Source organism: Oncorhynchus kisutch, linkage group LG20, assembly GCF_002021735.2.
Source record: "Oncorhynchus kisutch isolate 150728-3 linkage group LG20, Okis_V2, whole genome shotgun sequence".
Taxonomy (NCBI): Eukaryota; Metazoa; Chordata; class Actinopteri; order Salmoniformes; family Salmonidae; genus Oncorhynchus; species Oncorhynchus kisutch.
In genome coordinates this window covers 24,264,088-24,289,503 of record NC_034193.2, presented here as the reverse complement: position 1 = coordinate 24,289,503, position 25,416 = coordinate 24,264,088, and the positions used below count along the sequence as shown (strand labels likewise).

Sequence of the window (25,416 nt, the reverse complement as noted above, 5' to 3'; positions counted from 1 at the left end):
GTATTATCCTATTTACTTACTATTTCCCACCCTATGATAAATGTAAGCACAATTATTGTGAAGAGCTAGCATATGAAGTGAAAACAAGTGTTTTACCAATACAATTATGAGGTCTCTGTGTTACACCAAAGATACTGGATATAATAACGAGATGCTTGTGTCTCTGCCCTAGCAATGGGATTTGTTGTCCACAGAGCAGAACGTTGGGCTATCGAGCTTCCGCCTATTCCTCTGGACGCGTGGATACATCTCGTTATTTGAATATTTTTTTTTGAATATTCCATGAGGGGTGTTGATGTCAACCGCCTGTATTCAATGGAGAGTGAGATGCTTGCTAGTCTTATGAATATGCATAGGCCATCTCAGGGACAACTCTGATATAGAATGTTTTTTCTGAAAGTTGCGGGGATGTCGTGTGCATCACACGATCAGTACACTCATAACAACCTAAGCATTACGGAACTTGTATAAGATCAAATATGCATCACATATCAAAACATTTTTATCTTGACTAAACTCTCATTTCCCCCCACACAAAAAAAACTTCTCACTTGCTTAATAATTAATGATCTGCTTAAAGTGAACAGATTTTGGGTGGATTAAACTCTCTTGCTTCGCCTCTTCCTCTCTGGTTACACTAACTACCACTATGAAGATTATTATTATTATTCATTCTCCCATAAAAAATAACTAATGATGTAGGAAGATGAATTGATAAATGGTTCAAATGTATGATATGACAAATGTATTATTTATTTATTGAATATCTATTCTAGGGTCAGTGGTGCTATAATTTGAAATCGCATAGGCCTATCTAAAACTCCTCGCCTACATGCCCACACTGTTTGCCCTACTTGACTTGCCGTAGTATGCCCAATTGCCCGGATGACAGGGGAGTTTGAAAAACAATGGACTGTAAAAACCGGCGGTTGTAGCTAAAAGAGCTAACTAGTGTTATGATATAAATTGGAAACTTAAATTCGGCAAATTACAATACTAGCTAGATAATTCTGCAATGCAAGGTAAGTCAAATAATAAGCCTGTTGCTTACGTCATGTGTTTCCGCCTTTGTAACTAACGTAAAGTTAGCAGCTAGCCACAGATAAAATAGAAGGTAACTGACGTTAGCTAACCTCGAATGCATAGGTCCTACTAGTTTGCAAGCTACTGTTAAATGCTGAATTGAGCCCCTCTAGTTAACGTTAGTTGCCTGATAGACCCGACTGAAATCACAGATTTCTGGGCTCCAATATTAATTTAAGCAGTACAAAAACGTGGGAAGTGCACTTACAAGCGAGAATGTTGAATATTTAACGTTACATTTGAACTTACTCTTCCGGTTTTTGTGCGGTTGCTCCGACCTTATTTAGGTCGAAATGTGAAATAAATATCCACAGGAAAGTATTGTTAAATTTCAACTGGCACATGTGCAAAACCATGTAAACACCTGCAAGACTTCGGTAAGTATAGACAGGTGGGTTGTTTAGCAAAAAAAGATGCATGAGCAAAACCGACAGGGTTGGCGTCGAATCAAAGGATCGTTAACAATATGTAGACTTTATGAAATGAAAACAAATACATTTGCACAATGAGCACTTGTCTATCATATACATCGTTAGTTGTTGTTTAGCTAGATAATTTTAGCCATGTTAGCATAGACGTGACAGACACAACACAATACTTGTTGTAAAGTAAAGATACCCTCTTAGAAAATGACTCGAGTAAAAGTGAGTCACACAGTAGAATACCACTTGAGTAAAAATATAAAAGTATTTGGTTTTAAATATGCTTATGTACTAAATATGTTTAAGTGTATATATACTTAAGCAGTGGTGGAAAAAGTACCCAATTGTCATACATGAGTAAAAGTAAAGATACCCTAATAGAAAATGACTCAAGAAAGTGAAAGTCACCCAGTAAAATACTACTTGAATAAACGTCTAAAGTATTTGGTTTTAAATATACTAAAGTATCAAAAGTAAATGTAATTGCTAAAATATACATAAGTATAAATCATTCCTTATTTAAACAAACCAGACGCCACCATTTTTTGTGTGTTTTTATTTAAGGATAGCCAGGGGCACACTCAGACATAATTTACAAATGAAGCATTGGTGTTAGTGAGTCTGCCAGATCAGAGGCAGTAGAGATGACCAGGGGTGTTCTCTTGATAAGTGTGAAATAGAAAATTGTCCTGTCCTGCTAAGCATTCAAAATGTAACTACTACTTTTGTATTTTAGGGAAAATGTAGTAAAAAGTACATTATTTTCTTTAGAAATGTAGTGAAGTAAAAGTAGTCAAATATAAATAGTAAAATAAAGTACCGATAATCCAAAAAACGACTTAAAGTAGTACTTGTTAAGTAAAAATACTTTAAACACTGTACACTGTATATTCCAGGCTGCATTACATCTGGCCGTGATTGGGAGTCCCATAGGGCGGTGCACAATTGGCAAAGCGTCGTTAGGGTTTGGACGGGGTAGGCTGCCATTGTACAGTCATGGCCCAAAATGTTGAGAATGACACAAATATTAATTTTCACAAGGTTTGCTGCTTCACTGTCTTTAGATATGTTTGTCAGATGTTATTATGGACTACTGAAGTATAATTACAAGCATTTCATATGTGTCAGACTTTTCTTGAGAATTACATCAGGCCCCTTCCCTTTTTCCACATTTTGTTACGTTACAGCCTTATTCTGAAATTGATAAATTATTTTTGTCCCTTATCAATCTACACACAATACCCCATAATCACAAAGCGAGAAAAGGTTTTTGCAAATTTATTACAAATAAAAAAACTACTTATTTTCATACGTATTCAGACCCTTTGTTATGAGACTCAAAATTGAGCTCAAGTGAGTCCTGTTTCCATTGATCATCCTTGAGATGCTTCTTGATTGGAGTCGACCTGTGGTAAATTCAATTGATTGGACATCATTTGGAAAGGCAAACACCTGTCTATATAAGGTCCCACAGTTGACAGTGCATGTCAGCAAAAACCAAGCTATGAGGTCGACGGAATTGTCTGTAGAGCTCTGAGACAAGATTGTGTCGAAGCACAGATCTGAGGAAGGGTACCAAAAAATTTCCCTAACAACACTGGCCTCCATCATTCTTAAATGGATGAAGTTTGGAACCACCAAGACTTCCTACAGCTGGCCACCCGGTCAAACTGAGCAATCGGGGGAGAAGGGCCTTGGTCAAGGAGGTGACCAAGAACCCGATTGTCACTCTGACAGAGCTATATAGTTCCTCTGTGGAGATGGGAGAACCTTCCAGAAGGACAACTATCTCTGCAGCACTACACCAATCAGGCCTTAATGGTAGAGTGGCCAGATGAAAGCCACTCCTCAGTAAAAGGCACATGACTGTCCACTTGGAGTTTGCCAAAAGGCACCTAAAGGACTCAGACCATGGGAAACAAGTCTGATGAAACCAAGATTGAACTCTTTGGCCTGAATGCCAAGTGTCACATCTGGAGGAAACCTGGCACCATCCCTATGGTGAAGCATGGTGGTGGCAGCATCATGCTGTGGGATGTTTTTCAGGAGCAGGGACTGGGAGATTAGTCAGGATTGAGGGAAAGATGACCGGAACCTACTCCAGAGCGCTCAGGACCTTAGGCTGGGGAGAAGGTTCACATTCCAACGGGACGATGGCCCTAAGCACACAGCCAAGACAACGCAGAAGGGGCTTCGGGCAAGTCTCTGAAAGGCCTTGTGTGGCCCAGCCAGAGCCCAGACTTGAATATCTCTGAAAATAGCTTTGCAGTGACGCTCCCCATCCAACCTGACAGAGTTTGAGAGGATTTGCAGAGACGAATGGGAGGAACTCCCCACGTACAGGTGTGCCAAGCTTATAGCATCATACCCAAGAAGTCTCAAGGCTGTAATCGCTGCCAAAGGTGCTTCAACAAAGTACTGAGTAGTAAAGGGTCTGAATACTTATGCAAATGTGATATTTCAACCAAAAAACATGTCATACATTTGCAAACCTTTCTAAAATCCTGTAACAAAAGTTTGGAAAAAGTGAAAGTCTGAATACTGGGGCAAACACAACACATTACTGAGTACTTAATGTTGTCAAGCATGGTGGTGGCTGCATCATGTTATGGGTATGCTTGTCATCGGCAAGGACCAGGGAATTATTTAGGATAGAAATAAACATAATAGAAATAAGCGCAACCAAAATCCTAGAGGAAATTTCTAACAGACACTGGGAGACAAATTCACCTTTTCAGCAGGAAAATAACCTAAAACACAAGGTCAAATCTATACTGGAGTTGCTTACCAAGGCAACGGTGAATGTGACTGAATGTCCTAGTTACAATTTTGACTTAAATCGGCTTGAAAATCTATGGCAAGACTTGAAAATGGCTGTCTTGCAATGCTCAACAACCAACTTGATAAATATTGAAGAGTTTAAAAAAGAATATGGTATTGTACAATTCAGGTATGCAAAGCTCTTAGAGACTTATCCCCCCCAAAATCATCAAATTTTTCTTCCACTTTAACATTAGAGTATTGTGTGTGGATCATAGACCAACAAATGACAATTGATCCATTCAGAGGGTGAATGGGCAAGGCCAAATATTTAAGTTTCCTTGAACGGGGTATGGTGGTAGGTGCCAGGCACACCGGTTTGAATGTGTCAACAACTGCAACGCTGTTGGGCTTTTCACACTCAACAGTTTCCCGTGTGTATCAAGAGTAGTCCACCACCCAAAAGACATCCAGCCAAATTGACGCAACTGTGGGGAAGTATTGTCATCAACATGGGCCAGCATCCCTGTGGAACGCTTCTCCTTGTGGAGCACACTCGTCTTTACCCACTAAATCAAATCGAAGTTTATTTGTCACGTACGCCGAATACAACAGGTGTAGTAGACCTTACAGTGAAATGCTTACTTTTAGGCTCTAACCAATAGTGCAAAAAAAAAAGGTGTGTGTGTAGGTAGGGAAAGAAATAAAACAACAGTAAAAAGACATTTGAAAATTTAATTGAGTATCCTTTTTATGTCTTGCGCAACTCTCAATAGTGTAACGTTGTTCCTGGATGTGCTTCTTCTTCGTTGCACAAATGAATAACCTCAACCAAATTCCATAGACTGGTGACATCCAGTGGATGTGGTAGGAACTGAAAACAGATTCCTAAGAAATATCCCTTGGTAATGACAACTCAGGGAACAAAAAAATAAACAATTCTGAACAGTTAGTCCTCAGGGTTTTGCCTGCTACATAAGTTCTGTTATACTCACAGAGATGATTCAACCAGTTTTAGAAACTTCAGTGTTTTCTATCCACATCTACTAATAATATGCATATCTTATATTCCTGGCATGAGTAGCAGGAAGTTGAAATTGGGCACGCTATTTATCCAAAAGTGAAAATGCTGCCCCCTATACCTTAAGAGGTTTTAAGTCCCAGGTTCCTTAGCTTAGTGATGAGCTTTGAGGGTACTATGGTGTTGAACGCTGAGCTGTAGTCAATGAATAGCATTCTCACGTAGGTGTTCCTTTTGTCCAGGTGGGAAAGGGCAGTATGGAGTACAATAGTGATTGCATCATCCCTGGATCTATTTTGGCTGTATGCAAATTGGAGTGGGTCTAGTGTTTCTGGGATAATGGTGTTGATGTGAGCCATTACCAGCCTTTCATGGCTACGGACGTGAGTGCTACGGGTCTGTAGTCATTTAGTCAGGTTGCCTTTGTGTTCTTGGGCACAGGGACTATGGTGGTCTGCTTGAAACATGTTGGTATTACAGACTCAATCAGGGACATGTTGAAAATGTCAGTGAAGACACCTGCCAGTTGGTCGACACCTGCCAGTTGGTCAGCACAAGCCCTGGTAATCTGTTTGGCCCCACAGCCTTGTGTATGTTGACCTGTTTAAAGGTCTTACTCACGTCGACTACGGAGAGTGTGCTCACACAGTCATCCGGAACAGCTGATGCTCTCATGCATGCCTCAGTGTTGCTTGCCTCGAAGCGAGCATATAAGTGATTTAGTTTGTCTGGTAGGCTCGTGTCACTGGGCAGCTCATGGCTGTGCTTCCCTTTGTAGTCTAACGGTTTGCAAGACCTGCCAAAAAAGATGAGCGTTCAGTCATATCAGTTTTGATATCATTAGATATTTTCTTTACCTGTTTAGACAGTTTATTCTTGCCCGTGCGAATTTCTGTTAGTGGTGTCTCTAAACTTTAGAGAAGTCGTCAGCTTCTTGGTCCATGGCCGTGTTGTTTTGCTGTGTTTGTTTGTCTCTTTCTAGGTTTAGTATTTGCCATAACATGCAGTTGCCAACATAACGTTTCAGTTATTTCTTGATGTTGGTCAAGTTATTTTCTACTTAAGAGGCATTCTTTTCATGAAGGAAGGGAATGCCATTTCCGGATCACCGGAAATCGTCTCAAATCTATTAATTTTGGCATTACAGATGGAAATCTGATTGACTCATGGATACCAATTTTATATCTCTGCGCTAACGCTAGTTAGCAACTTCCTTCAAACTGCATGCAGACACACAAATGTTATCCATGAGTTCATCTGACTCTGGGGAAGTAGATAAAGAGCCTCATTGCATTAAAGGGAACCTTCTGTATCTCATTCCGCTACTGGACGGAAAAGATGGGTTGGGTTTCACAGTGCATAATGCGTCATTCACATTACATCTGAGCTGTCAATGGGAACTGTCTGCAAAGGAGTGATATAGCAGCGCCCCCTTGCTGTTGAAGGCTACGTTGCAAAACTGCAGCAAGAGTCTGTCAATGGAACAGGATGTTACCATACCACAGAAAAATGTGGTTTTGTGCGATTGCTTTATGAGATAGCTAGCAACTTGGAAACAATTAACCATAATAGTAATGTTAAATAATACACTGGCTGTTAAAATAATATATTATATGGCTGTTTCCTCCCATTTTAGTATATTGTGATGGTTATGACGTTTAGTTTTTTCTTATAATTATTAGGTGGAGGTCGCTAGCTACAGTATCTTCTACCTGGCCTAGCTTTTAGTTAGTAGTGATGCGAACTTGGCTCTTTTTAGTGACTCGGATCTTTTTGACTCGTTAAGACTCATTTCGTTAGAGCACATATCTGGAGCCACCGAGCCGAAGGAGCGCTTATTAATTTGTCTGCAGCCATTGCTGCCAGCAGGTCAAACGAACAACAAAAATGAACTAGTGAGTCGCTCAGAAACTAATCATGACTCTCGAGTCAGTGAAGAACCGTTAAAAAAGGAACAATTTCACGAAATAGCTAGCTGCTCCGTAAGCTAGCTTGACTTGATAGAAAGTTAGAGAAACAAGTTGAGGAAAAAGTAACTAAGCAAAACATGTTTTATTATCACCCGAAACAGTGTGTTTCTCCTGTATTGAATGAAAAGGTCATATTTTGAAATCTCCCAAAATAATTAAAATCTCTCCTTACATTGTGAACTCTATACTCATCATCCAGAAACGGAACGAGAGAGCATGAAGATGACATATGGCGTAATGAAATACCCGATGTGTACGGGGCATGAGGGATGAGCAAACAAATCGTGATAGCCACACACACAGGCCTGCGTTTTGAAGTCAGTTAATATTACTTTCCTGTGGATATTTTGTCACACATTTCCAACTGAATAAGGACGTAATCAGCAGATAGGTAGAGTAAGTTCAAATGAAGTTTATTCAACATTGTGACTTGTAAAGGGACGGTTTGGATGTTTTACTGTAAAAGTTAGAGACTAGTGAGAAAATACGTTTCACTCAGATTAACGTTAGGTGGTGCTTTATTTATTTAACCAAAACCGTTAACTCGGGCTACAAGTTGGTTCCACATTCCGCCAACGGAATGGGAGCGAAAAATAGTTTTGCTATATCAGATTGTTCTGGCAATTCTCATATAGGAACTTCATTGCGAGGAAAGATTTTATATCATTTGTATCACAAACCATTTTTGTGAAAATCATAATGCAATTGGCCCTTTATAGACCCATACATGCCCCTTGTAAGACCTTATGAGCTGTGAACCGTACATGATACAGACAACATTTTGGTGCCGTCATACTACTTATAGTGTGCTGTAACAAATGGAGTGTCTAGATTCTGAAATGTGCATTTTCATATAAATGTATTCAACATTTAAAAATATTACTAGTCTTACATAAACATTTCCAGAGTGGTCTTTGAAATTTTTCATGATATGACCCAATTTATAAATGTATAGGTAGGTCATTAACCAATCACATTCCTCCTTTAGGATTGTACATTCATCAAATCATCAGCAGAGGGAGTTCTGTTTGAGTTCCAGTTGGTGGTGCTCATAAAATGTATTATAACTTCATAATTAGTAGAGAGTCCACTCTGGAAAATGTGATGTTCTTGTGAAGTATATTGTTCCAAACAATTTGTCTTAAAATGAACAAAATCAAAGAGTGTAGTTTTGAGATATTCATATTAAGATATTTGTTGTTGAATATATTTATGTGAAATGTATATTTCAGAGTCTAGACATACTCCATATGTTACAGCACACTGTAAGGAGTATAATGACGACAAAGGTGTTGTCTGTATCATGTACGGTTCAAGGATCATATGGTCTTACAGGAGGCATGCATAGGTCTAAAATTGCCAATTTCATCATGATTTTCTAACAAATGGTTTGTTATACAAATATAAAAAGCATGCTAAACATCCCTTCCTCTGAATGCATTTCCTATGTGAGAATTGCCAGAACAATTTGAGAGAGAATCACCATTCAAATCAACTAAGACCAAGGTTTGTTTGTGTTATCCATATGCCTTGGTTTGTTAGGTTTGTCCCTGCGACCAGCAGTCTAGTAATTTTTGGTGTTCGTGGACCAGGACGGGACCACCATGCAGCAGCACCCACCAGGGGCAGGAGTGTGCTTCTTGGGTATGCTGTCCCCTGGCCATGGGGCAAGAAAGCTGGAAGGGAAATCTTTCTACCTGGACGCTGTGAAGAGTCGCCCTGCAGCCTTTCTTGCGGAGGCCATATCCCATCTCGGAGGGGTAGGAAAGCTGGGAGGAATTGGGGCAAATTAAGCACCGGGGGGGGTGACTTCCTATATATTTTAATTTCAGATTTTATAGTGCTAAGCCTCAAGGTTGACTCCAACAATATGACATGATTATATGATGATACATGCAATGATACTTGGCATTATTTTGTAAAAATGTTTGCAGAGAATTGAGAGTTTCCTGAATAAGGATGTCAGCTTTGTTGTGACTGGGAGCCTAGAGGGACTCCGAAGCGAGAGGTTGGAAGTGACCCGAGGTGGGTCAGACGGGATGACCGGGGAGTGTCACAGCTCTCCCCGCTCCACCAAACCGAGAGAGAGCATCATGACCAGCACCAGGCAGCAGCGTCCAGCTACTGGCACTCCCAGACCAATGGTATGGCCTTCCATCCCAGTGCCATATGACTATCCACATATGGCTGTCCTATCCTACTTTGCGGTGCATTAACATCAAACCATCTGTAATATCTATTTTTATTCACAGAATATCATAGCATTTTTTTATATTCTGTCATCCATTCATGGCTTCTTGGATGTAGACCTTACTGTGTTAGAGAGCTTCTGCTTGTATTAAAAGGAACTGGTATGGGGATTCTCAACGCTTTTTGTTTCTGCAGGTGTGTGGCAGCCGCGGGAAGGCCCTGCTAGAGAAAGCCATTAGGAATAATGTGAGTGCTTTTATTAGGTTGTTTATGTGGCCTGATTCCAAACTGTCTCCTACCCTTAGACAGGGTTAGGGCTAGAGGTTGATTTGAAAACGGGTTGTGATAGCCTTGCGGTTGGTTTCCATGTGTGGTAATGTGGTAATGTATCTTCATTTTCCCATGCTGTTAGACCTTGTAACACGAAAACACTGTGTCAATGGTTTTATCTTTCAGGAACGGCTTCAGGGGAACAGTGTTTTGGCCAATGCCCGCTCCTGGGGAGTCAAGATCGTGCATGTGGACGGTATCCTTTTCACTATCAAACACCTACCTCTGTAGAACTCATTCTCGTCACTCATACCTTTTTAGGTTGACTAACTACTTTAACTACTCACAGTTTGCCACAGGATCACCTTGTGTTAAGTTGTCCTACTGTTTGCGTGTCAAATGTAGCCCATTAATTTACATATCCAAGGAACCTCATTCATTTGTGCTGTATTGATCCTAAGCTGACAGCAGATGGCGTCAGATCATTTTCTTAGTCTAGCTTGAGCTATTTGGCTCTTACCAAGACTATGGGCCGTGTTATTAAATGTGATCCTTAATTTAGATAAAGACCTCCTGACGCATGTCCAACTGTTGACAGCGGAGAGCTCCAAGGCCAGACGCAGGAAAACTGAGGTAATGTGGTACACCAACATGTTAGACCTCGTCTATCCTAATTAATTTTTTTACAAAGAAAGAGATTGGACCTCTGTCTGCACCAGAAGCATAGTTAGGCCTAAATGTTACTTTTGTAATTTGCTTGTTTGAAATACTTGCATTAATAAAGGGTTGACCATTTTCCAATTTTTGGGGTTTAGCTGAAAAATTCCAACAAGTATCCTGCTGTGTCTCGTGTCATCAAAGGTCAGTGAATGTTTAACTATTTTATTATTTTCGACTATGGAAATGTGCTGTGCTGTCTTGTAACTCCATTGACTTTCATGTTATTGATGCTAAATATATTTTTCTGCATTTTCTTTCTCCCTTGGTCCACAGCTGGTGCCTTGAAGTCCCCCTATCTGAAGGTAGAGGATTCAAGCAGGTGGGTCCCTCTCTCCTCCTCTCCATGCACCCCCTCCGCCCTCTTCAGCTGCTTCTAAGCAATATGCTACATCCCATCTCCTCAGTCTTGGGGGCAAATCAAGGCCAAGTGCAACAAGACACTGCAAGATCTTTGTGGCTCCTCAGTGCGAGTTTCCCCTTCAAAAAGCCAACTCCACCTGACCCCCACCCCACCTCCCCATGTAAAGATATCTTTCCCAACCCTTTCCCTCTCATATCCTCTACTGAAGCTGCCTGGCCTGCACAGTGTGAGGGCTAAGGCAAGTGGGGAGCTTGGCTAGCATGGGCATTTAACATTTAATCACGACCTCCAAGAGGGTGGAGTGTGGAGGGGTGACTTGCTGCTGTTCTTGTTTAGCCAAAAGTCTGAATAACAATGGTGGGTTGCATTCCCATTGCCCTCTTCCCCAGAGTGTGCAAAATAATTGGTACAAGCCGAACAAATATACCAACATCCACCATGTTCCTTACACCAGTCTATTCCTTTGAAATCAATGAGTAAACACTATGGGGAAAAGGATAGTCGAACTGCAACCTTGGTGTTTATCAGGAGGTCAAGGGAGAGGTGGTGGTCTAGGCAGGATGGCTAACTCCTAGTAAAACATTCTGCGTTAGCGTCATAGTAGCTGAGCCTTGGAACAGAAGCAGTCCACAGTATGCCAGCTAATCACTCTGAAACCACAATGTGGGTGGTGATCAGTGACGTGCGGTGAGTTGGATGGCTGGGTCAGCACTGGCTAGTATCAAAGCCAGGTTTACTCACAAATACACCTTGATGAAGGCCAAGTTAACCATACAACAGATGGCTCCAACAACCAGTGTAACAGGCTATTAACTGAAATTTACAAATCATTTTCACAAAATGTAATTACCAATCTAGCCAAAATACAGTGCCTTTGGAAAGTATTCAGACCCCTTGACCTTTTCCACATTTTGTTACGTTACAGCCTTATTTTAAAATGGATTGTTTTCCCCCCTCATCAATCTACACACAATACACCATAATGACAAAGAAATAATAGTATTTTAGTTTTTTTTTTGCTAATTTATAATAAAAAAATATCACATTTGAATACTTACGTAAATAAGGTATTTCAGTCGTTTTAGCAAAAATGTCTAAACCTGTTTTCACATTTTTCTATTATGGGGTATTGTGTGTAGATTTGCTGAGGATTTATACTTTTTAAAATTTATTTTTTACGTCCATTTTAGAATAAGGCTGTAACATAGCAAAATGTGGAAAAAGTCAAGTGGTCTGAGTACTTAACGAAGGCACTGTACATGGCGGCATATTTCAATTTCATCCGACAAAATGACACACCGCTAGCTCGGCCATAGACCGATGTACAGTCATGGCCAAATATTTTGAGAATGACACAAATATGAATTTTCAGTCTGCTGCCTCAGTTTGTATGATGGCAGTTTGCATATACTCCAGAATGTTATGAAGAGTGATCAGATGGATTGCAATTAATTGCAAAATCCCTCTTTGCCATGCAAATGAACTGAATCCCCCAAAAACATTTCCACTGCATTTCAGCCCTGCCACAAAAGGACCATCTTGCATTATGTCAGTGATTCTCTCGTTAACACAGGTGTGAATGTTGACGAGGACAAGGCTGGAGTTCACTCTGTCATGCTGATTGAGTTTGAATAACAGACTGGAAGCTTCAAAAGGAGGGTGGTGCTTGGAATCATTGTTCTTCCTCTCAACCATGGTTACTTGCAAGGAGACATGTGCCGTCATAATTGCTTTGCACAAAAAGGGCTTCACAGGCAAGGATATTGCTGACAGTAAGATTGCACCTAAATCAACCATTTATCGGATCATCAGGAACTTCAAGGAGAGCGGTTCAACTGTTGTGAAGAAGGCTTCAGGGCTCCTAAGAAAGTCCAGCAAGCGCCAGGACCGTCTCCTAAAGTTGATTCAGCTGCGGGATCGGGGCACCACCAGAACAGAGCTTGCTCAGGAATGGCAGCAGGCAGGTGTGAGTGCATCTGCACGCACAGTGAGGCGAAGACTTTTGGAGGATGGCCTGGTGTCAAGAAGGGCAGCAAAGAAGCCACTTCTCTCCAGGAAAAACACCAGGGACGGACTGATATTCTGCAAAAGGTACAGGGATTGGACTGCTGAGGTCTGGGGTAAAGTCATTTTCTCTGAATCCCCTTTCCGATTGTTTGGGGCATCTGGAAAAAAGCTTGTCCGGAGAAGATAAGGTGAGCGCTACCATCAGTCCTGTGTCATAACAACAGTAAAGCATCCTGAGACCATTCATGTGTGGGGTTGCTTCTCAGCCAAGGGAGTGGGCTCACTCACAATTTTGCTTAAGAACACAGCCATGAATAAAGAATGGTACCAACACATCCTCCGAGAGCAACTTCTCCCAACCATCCAGGAACAGTTTGGTGACGAACAATGCCTTTTCCAGCATGATGGAGCACCTTGTCATAAGTGATAACTAAGTGGCTCGGGGAACAAAACATTGATATTTTGGGTCAATGGCCAGGAAACTCCCCAGACCTTAATCCAATTGAGAACTTGTGGTTCTTGAGGTGGGTGGAAAAACAAAAACCCACAAACTCCAAGCATTGATTATGCAAGAATGGGCTGCCATCAAGAAGTTAATTAACAGCACGCCAGGGCAGATTGCAGAGGTCTTGAAAAAGAAGGGTCAATTCTGCAAATATTGACTCTGCATCAACTTCGTGTAATTGTCAATTAAAGCCTTTGACACTCGTGAAATGCTTGTAATTATACTTCAGTATTCCATAGTAACATCTGACAAAAATATTTAAAGACACTGAAGGAGCAAACTTTGAAAATGTATATTTGTGTCATTCTCAAAATGGCACTAAAAGACCAATATATGGACAAATTTCATCAACATAATTTGCAACGCAAACTCAATAGCATTTCACAATGGATTTACAATTCTTCCAATGCGCAAACACACACGATTATGTGAAATATTACACACACACACACATATGATAAAATACGGTTGTAATGCCATTTTCATATCAACAATCGAAATCACCGAACAATGCAGTTGAAAATGTCAGTGGCTCATCAAAACAAAATTCTAGCTTCAAAGCGATGTCTGGTTCAACAGTAGTCTAACCTTCAAATTGCCAGGGAAAATGCATTTGGGCCTAACATTACTTGTTAAGTCTGTTCTTCTGGTGAACCTCTCTGTGACAGAGTTGGACAAGTCACAGCAGAACCCCATGTCCATTATTTTATTCTGTATGCGCACAGCAGGCCCACGGTTGCGGGGAGACGCATCCCCAAGGCCCATTATGTCCACAAAGCAAAAGTAAAAGTCTGGATAAAAAGTTTGAATTGGTGATGACGTTTCAGACAAGTAGGCAGTCCAGTACATGGTGATTGCATGTCAGGTCTTGTGTGTTGAGCTCCCGTGTGCTGCCTCTGTCTGGTCTTAACTTTCATTATAGTTGACGTTCTGCTCTTCCACTCTGATGTTCCAAACGGTACGTTACATTATTCCAACTTGGAAGATTGTTCCGAGGTGCAATAGTGTCCAGTTGACAGGTTGTATTTGCAAGCTAGCTAGCTTTGTTCAGTTCAAGGGATGCGAGTGCCAAATTATGTAGACACACAAATGTTACTCAGCTTACACCAGGCAATACCCACACAACATGTTTAGGCAATGCGCATGTGCAAAATATGAAATTGGCTCGAATGAAGCTACTTCCAAGCAAGGCAAAGCAGCAACACCTTTGCTGACCCTGTCCATTAACAATGACTGTAGTCGGGAAAGGCTGCACATGTAAAGGATATTAATGGATTTGAATGGCTGGAAAGAATGAATACCCTGGCACCTTTCCTGAGGGTTTGAGAATAAATAACACCAGAATCAATTGATAAAAAAACAGAACAAAAAATGACAATTTTATTTTGATTTCATGACTGCTTTTTAAAAGTAGATTATCACAGGGCACTTGCCTACCATGACTGCACGTCACAGGTGGTGATGCTCTGCCCCTGGCCTTTGTATATCCTCTCCACTACCCCACCCGATGCTAGCTTAGGAGGCTAGTGTTTCAGCCAGGCTGATTTCCTTAATTGAACTTTTAGAACTCCCCTGACTGTTAGGTAATGTGACGAGTGCCATCAGCGAGGCAGGCATTCGGGCTGCTCCCTGGGAGCCCAGGGCTCAAGCAGAGGATACGGTTTCTTCTGTTCCACCTTGCCTTTGCAAGCAGCCCTGCATTGGATTCAGTGGACATGAATGGGGACTCAATGTGCTAAAAGCAATTTTCAGCAGCCCTATCATTTAAGCTAATTACAGGACCATGCCTGCTCGGCTACGGTACTGGGCCCATTCCATGAGAAATTGAGCCCGTGGGCTGTGACAGCTAAACCAATGTGGTTGTTAGCTGGGTCATGTTCATTAGGACACACCGTAGCAAAACATTCAATGGGAATCAAGAATTTCTTATTGGACAGTTGGTACTCTCTTTCTGAGTGATTTCTAACATTTTGTACCTACTAAACACAACCCAGGTCTTAGTTGGGGTCTGTTTGATACAAGTCAAGTCTAAGACCTTACTGCAGTGTACAGAATTTACAGTGCATTCGGAACCTTCCAGAAGGACAACCATCCCTGCAGCACTCCACCAATCAGGCCTTTATGGTTGAGTGGCCAGACGGAAGCCACTCCTCAGCCCACTTCAAGTTTGCCAAAAGGCACCTAAAGATCTCATAGACCATGAGAAACAAGATTCTCTGGTCTGATGAATCCAAGATTGAACTCTTTTGCCTGAATGCCACGTGTGACATCTGGAGGAAACCTGGCACCATCCCTACAGTGACGCATGGTGGTGGCAGCATCATGCTGTGGAGGTGTTTTTCGGCAGCAGGGACTGGGAGACTAGTCAGGATCGAGGGAAAGATCCTTGATGAAAACATGCTCCAGAGCGCTCAGGACCTCATACTGGGGCGAAGGTTTACCTTCCAACAGGACAATGACCCTAAGCACTCAGCCAAGAAAATGCAGGAGTGGCTTCTGGACAAGTCCTTGAGTGGCACAGCCAGAGCCTGGGCTTGAACCCGATCACATATTTCTGGAGACTTGAAAATAGCTGTGCAGCGACATTCCCTTCCAACCTGACAGAGCTTGAGAAAAATGGGAGAAACTCCCCAAATAAATTTGCAAACATTTGGAAAAAAAACAGTTTTTACTTTGTCATTATGGTGTGTTGTGTGTAGATTGATGGGGGGGGGGGTAACAATTTTTAATACATTTTTAGAATAAGGCTGTAATAAAATGTGGGAAAATTCGATGGATCTGAGTACTTTCCGAATGCACTGAATGACTTGTTATAACAGCATGTGGTCATGTACAGTGTAATCAAGCGTTATCCAAGTGTATATTTTCTGCTGTGCAATGACTTTCACCTTAGATCTAACTGTAGTATCCAATTCTCCTATTTGTTATGGAACCAGGAAATACAAGGCCCTGCACATGCAGTCCATGACCTTTCCCAATCTGTGCTACTCTGGCCGGTTCAGTCCTTTTGAGCCCCCTGCACCCCCCCAGCCTGAGAGAGTCAAGGAGCAGGAACAAAACAAAGCCAGGTATAACACACTGAACAGGCCACAAGCCTAACCGTACTGGCCTTGGAACTCGGCCATTGCTTGTTTTTATCTCTACGACAGCCCAGCAATGGTGCTCTTTTGATGTTGGTGTACACATTATATGGTTCAGACAATACATTTATGCCTTTTTATACAGAGGGAAGACACTTCTAACTTTTTTCCCCCCATTAAACAGACAGATAATTAAGAGTTTGAGTACAAGCCAGGACAAACCTCGAAGCCCTCTCCCACGCAACCCCTCACTTTGCCGGGCACGCAAAAAGAACCTGGGCTACTGCGAGTGCTGTCATGAACCCTTTAAGGACCAGGATGAGGTAAGACGTGTATCCAAGTCTTCTTTTTTTTTTGTCTCTGTTTTGTCTGTTAATGTCAAAATTTTGTTTGTAAGCTTGTGTTTTGTATGTGTCTGTTTTTGTCAATGTCAATATTTTTGCCTGTATTCTATTTCTTTCACTCACTACGTTAACTCTTGTCTGGCAGCACTTGCAGTCGGCTCAGCATCGTGGCTTTGTGCAGGACCGCTCCCACTACAGCCTGGTGGACCAGCTGGTGGCTGACATGGAGCCGGGCTTCGCCCCCTGTCCTGCCCCAGAGTCAGCAGCCACAACACTGCTCAGGTAAGAGCCAGGCCTGTCCACTAACGTGGCATTGTCTTACGTCTGTTGGCGCCACTCCTACGCAACGCTCGTCCCTCAACAGACCTGTCTTGTAAGTCATTGAACTAATATGTTGTGGAACTCCTATTCAAAATCTCATATCAGAAAGCATCTGCCATAGGAAATTAAAACGTCCTAATTTCTGAAATTATTGCGCTCTCCTATGGCTATTTATGAAACAGGCTAAATTACACGTGATAGGGATTCAATAATTTGCAAATCAAAACAAAGTGGTGGCTACCTGCACAAAAATGATGGCCCCCAGGTGTCTTGATCAGCTGCTTAGCTAACTTGTTGTAGCTAGCTTACTGACATAGAACTTTAGTGACAGGCTTAGCTTGTTTTAAAATACCCTGAAGTTGTAGCTAGACACGCTGTCCCAAAATGAAGAGGGACTGTTATCAAAAATGTATGCGCTTGTTTCTCCTCGTTCGCTTAGCTACTTTGCAACGTTGGGTCAGCTGAGCGCAGCAGCAGTTGACTCCGGAAGCTACTGCACTCACTCACGGCAGAACAGGCAGCTGCTTCATCGTGAAATTGTCAAACTTCAGAAATTCTTCTCCATCCTTGAAGCACTAAACTCCTGAGCTAAAAAAATGTTTTTTAACTAAGACTTCCAAAATAAACGCCAACATTACACAGATGTATTGTTTTTAGCTTCGATTATTTCAGACTGTTTTGAGGCAGACATGGGGTTCAGCAGACAATGTTACCAAGGTAATATTTTCGAATATTATGACAGCACATTGTAGACTAACTAATTTTCATCTATCCCATTACTCTTTGCAAGATACGAGACATATCGGTGCAGGCGGAATCGTCACGGTATCTGGCGTAAGACAATGCTAACACGGTTTAGAAGTACCCTGATACTATAATGCAATCCAAATTATAATTGGAGGTTGGATTAAAATCACTTAACATTGTGCCATACCATTCACATGTACCATGGTTATTTCTCAGAAATGTTCTCTTTAAAAAAATGATCTTCTAAAAGTGGTTTTGTGCTTTCTGCTGCCCTATCAGGTTGGAGACTACCCCACTTCTACTACAACTGCCCCACAGCCCCTCCGAGATGCAGACGCACAGTGAGACGGAGCACGCCATCCAGGCCCTGCTTACCCAAGGCTCACCGTCCAACACCCTGGACCCGGATCCAAGCTCTTCCACTCCGAGCGTAGTCCCCCTGTCATCCCATGCCCAGCCTCTCCCCCCCTGCCCTGACAACCACCCTCCCTCCCCTGACACTCTTTGTCAGTCCCCCACCCTAGCCCCTCTACCAAACCACTCCCAGCCCCTCTCCCCCTGCCCCAACACCCAATGCCAGCCTCCCAGCCCCTACTCCCAGCCTCCTGTACTCAGCCCTAAAACCATGTTTCCCTTTGAGCCCATGTCCCAACCCGACAGCCCCTACTCTCAGCCCCCAGTCCTCAGCCCCCAGGTCCTGCTTCAGCCCCCCACTCCTCACCATCCCACAGAGGGGGAAGATATGGAGATTGACAGCCATATGTCAGCATCCGCAGAGGTGGAACCAGTCCCTCAGACTGTCCCAGGTCGGTCTCGCTCCCTTCCTCGCCTCTGGATCACTGCAGCGAACGCAAAGAAACGCAGCCGATCAGTCAGTCCTGACACCAAGGCCTGCAAGAGGCTAAGGACCTCCCTGGCCAACCGTCATAAATCAAAACCCATCTGGGGCTTCAACAGTGCTGGTTGGACAAGGAAGGAAAACCAGCCCTTAGTCCCACCCACACATACTGGCAATGGACATGAGCTTGTGGCTAAGGCCTGCTCCCTGCCCAAAGAACTAGGAACTGCAGAACAAAGACCAACCCCAGATCAGCTGGAAGTGAAGGGAATATCACTGGTGCCAACAATGACACAAGAAAGAATAAACAAAGTTGGGAACGGTGTGGGCATCCGAGCAGCCAACCACTGTCACTCTGTGCCCATTTGTGGCCCGGGCCATGCAATATGTCCTTTGTTGAAGGTGGACAAGATAACCAGTTGGCCTCCAGTGGAAGTGTTTGGTACAAACCGCCATTCTTTGGCCACATCCGCTCGCCTTTCTTTGGCCACATTCCCAAGGCTTCCTGTGAATTCCACAGGCAATCCGTCAGGTCATATGGATCATTCCATCTTCATGGACCGGGGTGTTCTACAGCAGCATGCCACAGCGACTCCAAACATCAGTGCTTCTTTCCCTCCCCAGCTTCTTCACCACCCTTCAGATAGACCAACCCACTGCCCCGCCTCCAGCCAGGACTCAAACCCCTGCCACTCCCAGTCCATCACCTCCATCTGTATCGAGTCTGCCCTGCTTCCCGACCTGGCCGTCCCCTCCGACTCGGACTCGGACTGGGAATGCGATCTCATGTCCCGCCTCGGCCCCCCTGCCGCCACCTCCGCCCCTTCCCTCCCGCAACCAGCGGGGAGCCACCACCAGCAGCTGGACTTGGAGCTACTACAGAGACCCTGCAGCACCTGGACGCTGCACGACACCAGCTATGAGTCGCATCTGTGCGCTGTGTTGCAGCAGCCCCTCACCCCGCTGCCAGACCCTTCTCTAGTGTTTTCCAGGACAGAAAGGCAAAGTCTAGAAGTGACTCAGCACTGACTCGGGAATGACGGGAGATGGGTTGGTTACTTCACCCATCGAAGTCTCAATACACAAACTTTTTGACCTACCTAGTTTTACATATGAAGTCGTCAAACAAAGTGAACAGACATAACAACAAACATCGCAACGAATAACATTGACGCTTGTATTTGCCAGGGACCTACCCAAAAATCGATGGATTATTCATGATGTATTACTGCAGAATGCCGCAATTACATCCTTATAACACTGACTTACGAGGACCTGATGAGGATCCTATGGCCTTGTGTTTCTGGGCCCATCCCTGATCCATTAATAATTAAAGCACCCAGGCCATATTTTGTCTCATGCAGACCTTTGTCTTTCAGCAGCAATCTCTGAGAACAAGCAACAGTATTGAGAATTTAATGAGTCTCTGCTGGAAGGGGCATTACTCAATTAGTTTAAGTGCTGCGTCTGGATCGGCTCCCAGTAGCGCCGGTGTTGATGTTCAGACCGGGCTAAAGAGTTAAGTGAGTGAAGGACTCGACAGGACTCTGCAGTCCCGGCCAGAAACTCTTGATTAATCCTGAAAGGGCTTCTTTGAAGGAGATCCAACAAAAGGGACTGGATGGGTGAAAGGGATATGAGGGCTTGCCACAGTGCACTCACCACTGATGGGATCTCCACCATATATATTCCTTTGACAACTGTTTCATAATATTGTTTGCCGACAGAGTTCCAGACATATGAGCTGTGCTTGCAAGAACTGTTTTTTTTTTTCAGAGTTAAAAACTATTGATAAGTGAAGTAGGTGTTTGCAACATTTTCTGCCTCGTTGTGGTACTTTAAGCATGTGTCTTTGTCCAAGTGCAACAAAAGACTGACTCCAGCTGAGTATTTTGTTTTTTTTTCTTCACTAATTATGTTGAATATGACGTTATGTCTCAAACTGAAGAATGGTTTTATAAAATGTGCTTTATTTCTGAAAGGTTTGTCAGCTTTCAGCCTTTCACAATGTGAATGCATAATGTCTCATGTTGGTTTTAACAAAATGTTTAAAAATTAAAATATATACAGTACCAGTCAAAGGTTTAGACACACTTACTCAATCAAGGGTTCTTCTTTGTTTTTACTATTTTCTACACTGTAGAATAATTGTGAAGACATCAAAACTATGAAATAACATATGGAATCATATAGTAACCAAAAATGTGTTCAACAAACCAAATATATTGTATATTTGAAGTTCTTCAAAGTAGCCACCCTTTGCCTTGAAGATAGCTTTGCACACTTCTCTCAACCAGATTCACATGGAATGCTTTTCCAACAGTCTTGAAGGAATTCCCACATGCTGAGCACTTGTTGGCTGCTTGTCCTTCACTCTGCGGTCCAACTCATCCCAAACCATCTCATTTGGTTTGAGGTTGAGTGATTGTGGAGGCCAGGTCATCTGATGCAGCACTCTGTCACTCTCCTTCTTGGTCAAAAAGCCGTTGCACAGCCTGGAGGTGTGTTTTGGGTCATTGTTCTGTTGACAAACAAAATGATTTTCCCACTAAGCACAAACCAGATGGGATGGCGTATTGCTGCAGAATGCTGTGGTAGCCATGCTGGTTTAGTGTGCCTTGAATTCTAAATAAATCAGTGTCACCATCACACCACCTCTTCCATACTTCACAGTGGGAATCACAAGTGCAGAGATCATCCGTTCACCTACTCTGCGCCTCACAAAGACATTGCGGTTGGAACCAAAAATGTCACATTTGTACTCATCAGACCAAGGACAGATTTCCACTGGTCTAATGTCCATTGTTCGTGTTTCTTGGCCCAAGCAAGTCTCTGATTATTATGGTGGTCTTTAGTGGTGTTTTTTTTTGCAGCAATTCGACCATGAAGGCCTGATTTCAGACAGTGTCCTCTAAACAGTTGATGTTGAGATGTGTCTTGAATGCTGAAGCATATATTTGGGCTGCAATTTCTGAGGCTGGTAACTCTAATGAGCTTATCCTCTGCACCAGAGGTAACTCTGGGTCTTCCTTTCCTGTTGCGGTCCTCATGAGAGCCAGTTTCAGCACAACGCTTGAGGTTTTTTTGCGACTGCACTTGAAGAAACTTTCAACGTTCTTTAACTTTTCAGTATTGACTGACCTTCATGTCTTGAAGTAATGATGGACTGTCGTTTCTCTTTGCTTATTTGAGCTGTTCTTGCCATAATATGGATTTGGTCTTTTACCAAATAGGGCTAGCTTATGTATACCATCCCTACCTTGTCACAACACAATTGATTTGGCTCAAACACATTAAGAAGGAAAGAAATTCCACAAATGTACTTTTAACAAGGCACACCTGTTAATTGAAATGCATTCCAGTTGACTACTTCAGGAAGCTGGTTGAGAGAATTCCAAGAGTGTGCAAAGATTGAAGAATCAAAATATATTTTATGTATTGTAGATATGTGTAATATGTCTAATTTCATAGTTTTGATTTCTTCAGTATTATTCTACAATGTAGAAATAAAGAAAAACCCTGAAATTAGTACGTGTGTCCACATTTTTGACTGGTTCTATATATTTGCTATAGTATACTTTTAGACCGGCTTTGTTTACGTGAGTGACTAGATTCAAACCATATGTCAATGGGTCAAACCTGGGTCTCCTGTGTGCCACAACAATTTGTCTGCTTGGGGAGCTAACAAAGTATTTTGATACGCAGAAGACCCAGGTTTGAAACCAGTTAGTCACATTGGTGCTGTGGGTCTCTGCGAGGAACAGGTTGTTCAGTGAATCACATTCTGAATAACCTTGCCTGAGACTTGAAGACTTGTGTTAGCTTCCCTAGGTAATACCTTGGAGGCTTAATCCTGGATATGGCCAACAATTCTCATTTTTGACTGCATGGTAGAATTAATTTGACTGTTATATTTTTAGGAATAATAAAAGTTGAAATATGTTCTATGATGGGAGTGACACTAGGATGGCAACAAATGAATTCTATGTCGTTTTAATGGGCTTTCTCCATTCTGATTGTTTTGTACTCAACCAAACTAGGACCGAACTGAAAGCAATATCGTCCAATTTGTAGAACTAGTTTATGTAGTACTCTATCAACGTATCATTTTAGACGGTATAGTGAAAATCCATACATAAATACTATCACGCAGCCCCACTTTCACTCAACGGGCTTACACAGTCTTGTGTGCAGGAGACAAGGATTCTAACTCAGTCATACACAATAAGTACACTTCTTGATCAAGAGGTTTACAGCCGGTTACAGCATATGTTGTGGACTGTACTTCCTAAACCCAATATGAATTGATAAAGTAGACCATATACAGTTGAAGTCGAAAGTTTACATACACCTTAGCCAAATACATTTAAACTCAGTTTTTCACAATTCCTGACATTTAATCCTAGTAAAAATTCCCTGTCTTAGGTCAGTTAGTATCACCACTTTATTTTAAGAATGTGAAATGTCAGAATAATAGTAGAGTGATTTATTTCAGCTTTTATTTCTTCACATTACAAGTGGGTCAGAAGTTTACATACACTCAATTAGTATTTGGTAGCATTGCCTTTAAATTGTTTAACTTGGGTCAAATGTTTCGGGTAGCCTTCCACAAGCTTCCCACAATAAGTTTGGTGAATTTTGGCCCATTCCTCCTGACAGAGCTGGTGTAACTGAGTCATTTTTGCAGACCTCCTTGCTCGCACACGCTTTTTCAGTTCTGCCCACACATTTTCTATAGGATTGAGATCAGGGCTTTGTGATGGCCACTCCAATACCTTGACTTTGTTGTCCTTAAGCCATTTTGCCACAACTTTGGAAGTATGCTTGGGGTCATTGTCCATTTGGGAGACCCATTTGCGACCAAGCTTTAACTTCCTGACTGATGTCTTGAGATGTTGCATCAATATATCCACATAATTTTCCTGCCTCATGAAGCCATCTATTTTGTGAAGGGCACCAGTCCCTTCTGTAGCAAAGCACCCCCACAACATAATGCTGCCACCCCCGTGTTTCACGATTGGGATGCTGTTCTTCGGCTTGCAAGCCTCCCCCTTTTTCCTCCAAACATAACGATGGTCATTATGGCCAAACAGTTCTATTCTTGTTTCATCAGACCAGAGGACATTTCTCCAAAAAGTATGATCTATGTCCCCATGTGCAGTTGCAAACCATAGTCTGGCTTTTTTTATGGCAGTTTTGGAGCAGTGGTTTCTTCCTTGCTGAGCGGCCTTTCAGGTTATGTTGATATAGGACTTGTTTTACCTTGGATAGAGATACTTTTGTACCTGTTTCCTCCAGCATATTCATAAGGTCCTTTGGTGCTGTTCTGGGATGGATTTTCACTTTTTGCACCAGAGTACATTCATCTCTTGGAGACAGAACGCATGTCCTTCCTGAGTGGTATGACTGCTGCGTGGTCCCATGGTGTTTGTACTTGCGTACTATTGTTTGTACAGATGAACGTGGTACCTTCAGGCATTTTGAAATTGCTCCTGAGGATGAACCAGACTTGGCTTAAAACCAGATTTTTTTTCTGAGGTCTTGGCTGATTTCCTTTGATTTTCCCATGATGTCAAGCAAAGAGGCACTGAGTTTGAAGGTAGGCCTTGAAATACATCCACAGGTACACCTCCAATTGACTCAAATTATGTCAATTACCCTATCAGAAGCTTCTAAACCATGACACAATTTTCTGGCATTTTCCAAGCTGTTTAAAGGCACAGTCAATTTAGTGTATGTAAACTTCTGACCCACTGGAATTGAGATACAGTGAAATAATCTGTCTGTAAACAATTGTTGGAAAAATGACTTGTCATGCACAAAGTAGATGTCCTAACCGACTTGCCAAAACCATAGTTTGTTAACAAATGTGTGGAGTGGTTGAAAAACGAGTTTGAATGACTCCAAGTCTATGTAAACTTCCGACTTCAACTGTTAATGAGTTTCTAGTATTGTGCTCTACCTATTGCAGGTCTTTTATGCTGACTGCGGGCTTGTAGGGCAAGGGAGAAGGACTCTGAGGAGATGGATCTTAAGTGCTGAGTGTAGACTCGGCTTGGTGAAGGGCAGCGATGGGTCGGTCGATGCATCCTTTTTAGCTCACCGCTACGTCAACCCCTCCTCATACAGTTGACGCAGACAAATCTGATACCTAACCTTGTCTATTCCATTATTAGGATGTAGAATGTTTAACTGAGTGAACAGGTGAACAGTTTACTGCATTAATGTGAATTTTCATTTATTTTGATGAAGTTGGGGTAAGTATGCTTACTGCAAAAATATATATATTTATTTTTTTACTACACTACGATGATATGTTGTAGGGAAATGTCATCTGCCTATGCTGCCGCTGTTATCATGTCTTGTCTGCCCATACAGGTATCCCTATATGCAATCTAGGGGTTTGTCCATTTCAGTACTAGACCGCTGTTCAATGCAACCTAGTCCTTAAATGCAGAACAGTGTCTATGGGGCTCGTCAGACCATTTCAGTACATGGCGCTTTCCGCCAATGCATAGATCGGTGTCAAACTGCACTCACACCTATATTACTTTCCTTAGTACAATGATACTTACAGTGTGCTGAATACAGCTGCCTGACATTAATGTTGCCACTGAATCTGCAGTTTGCGTTTTTTGAAAAAAGAGACCGTGCTACCTGACAGAAATATGCAACAATAGATGAGGGAGGGAGCACTGAGTCCCACGTGTTCTAGTCAACGCGGATTCGACGCCCCTCGCTCGCAATCGCTCCAGTTCACTTTTTTTTCCAGCAACT

General features: G+C 42.4%; 1 protein-coding gene across 1 annotated transcript; it reads left to right on the top strand.

The window, feature by feature from the left end:
- Nucleotides 1-839: 839 nt before the first annotated feature.
- dbf4b (DBF4B-CDC7 kinase regulatory subunit) lies at nucleotides 840-20,850 on the top strand. Its single transcript, XM_020453311.2, has 12 exons — nucleotides 840-1,022; nucleotides 8,799-9,016; nucleotides 9,191-9,400; nucleotides 9,642-9,692; nucleotides 9,903-9,972; nucleotides 10,285-10,349; nucleotides 10,532-10,577; nucleotides 10,710-10,755; nucleotides 16,246-16,377; nucleotides 16,574-16,712; nucleotides 16,879-17,015; nucleotides 18,081-20,850. Exons 2-12 carry the CDS (start codon nucleotides 8,861-8,863, stop codon nucleotides 19,666-19,668), a joined length of 2,640 nt encoding a protein of 879 aa, XP_020308900.2. The 5' UTR covers nucleotides 840-1,022; nucleotides 8,799-8,860; the 3' UTR covers nucleotides 19,669-20,850.
- Nucleotides 20,851-25,416: the final 4,566 nt, after the last annotated feature.

Bases quoted from the DNA above. Each gene is read 5' to 3' on its own strand.
- dbf4b (XM_020453311.2), top strand. From the start codon at position 8,861: ATGCAGCAGCACCCACCAGGGGCAGGAGTGTGCTTCTTGGGTATGCTG. The intron at 9,973-10,284 runs GTATCCTTTTCA...ATTTAGATAAAG, and splicing joins CAAGATCGTGCATGTGGACG to ACCTCCTGACGCATGTCCAA. The intron at 10,756-16,245 runs GTGGGTCCCTCT...TTATGGAACCAG, and splicing joins AAGGTAGAGGATTCAAGCAG to GAAATACAAGGCCCTGCACA.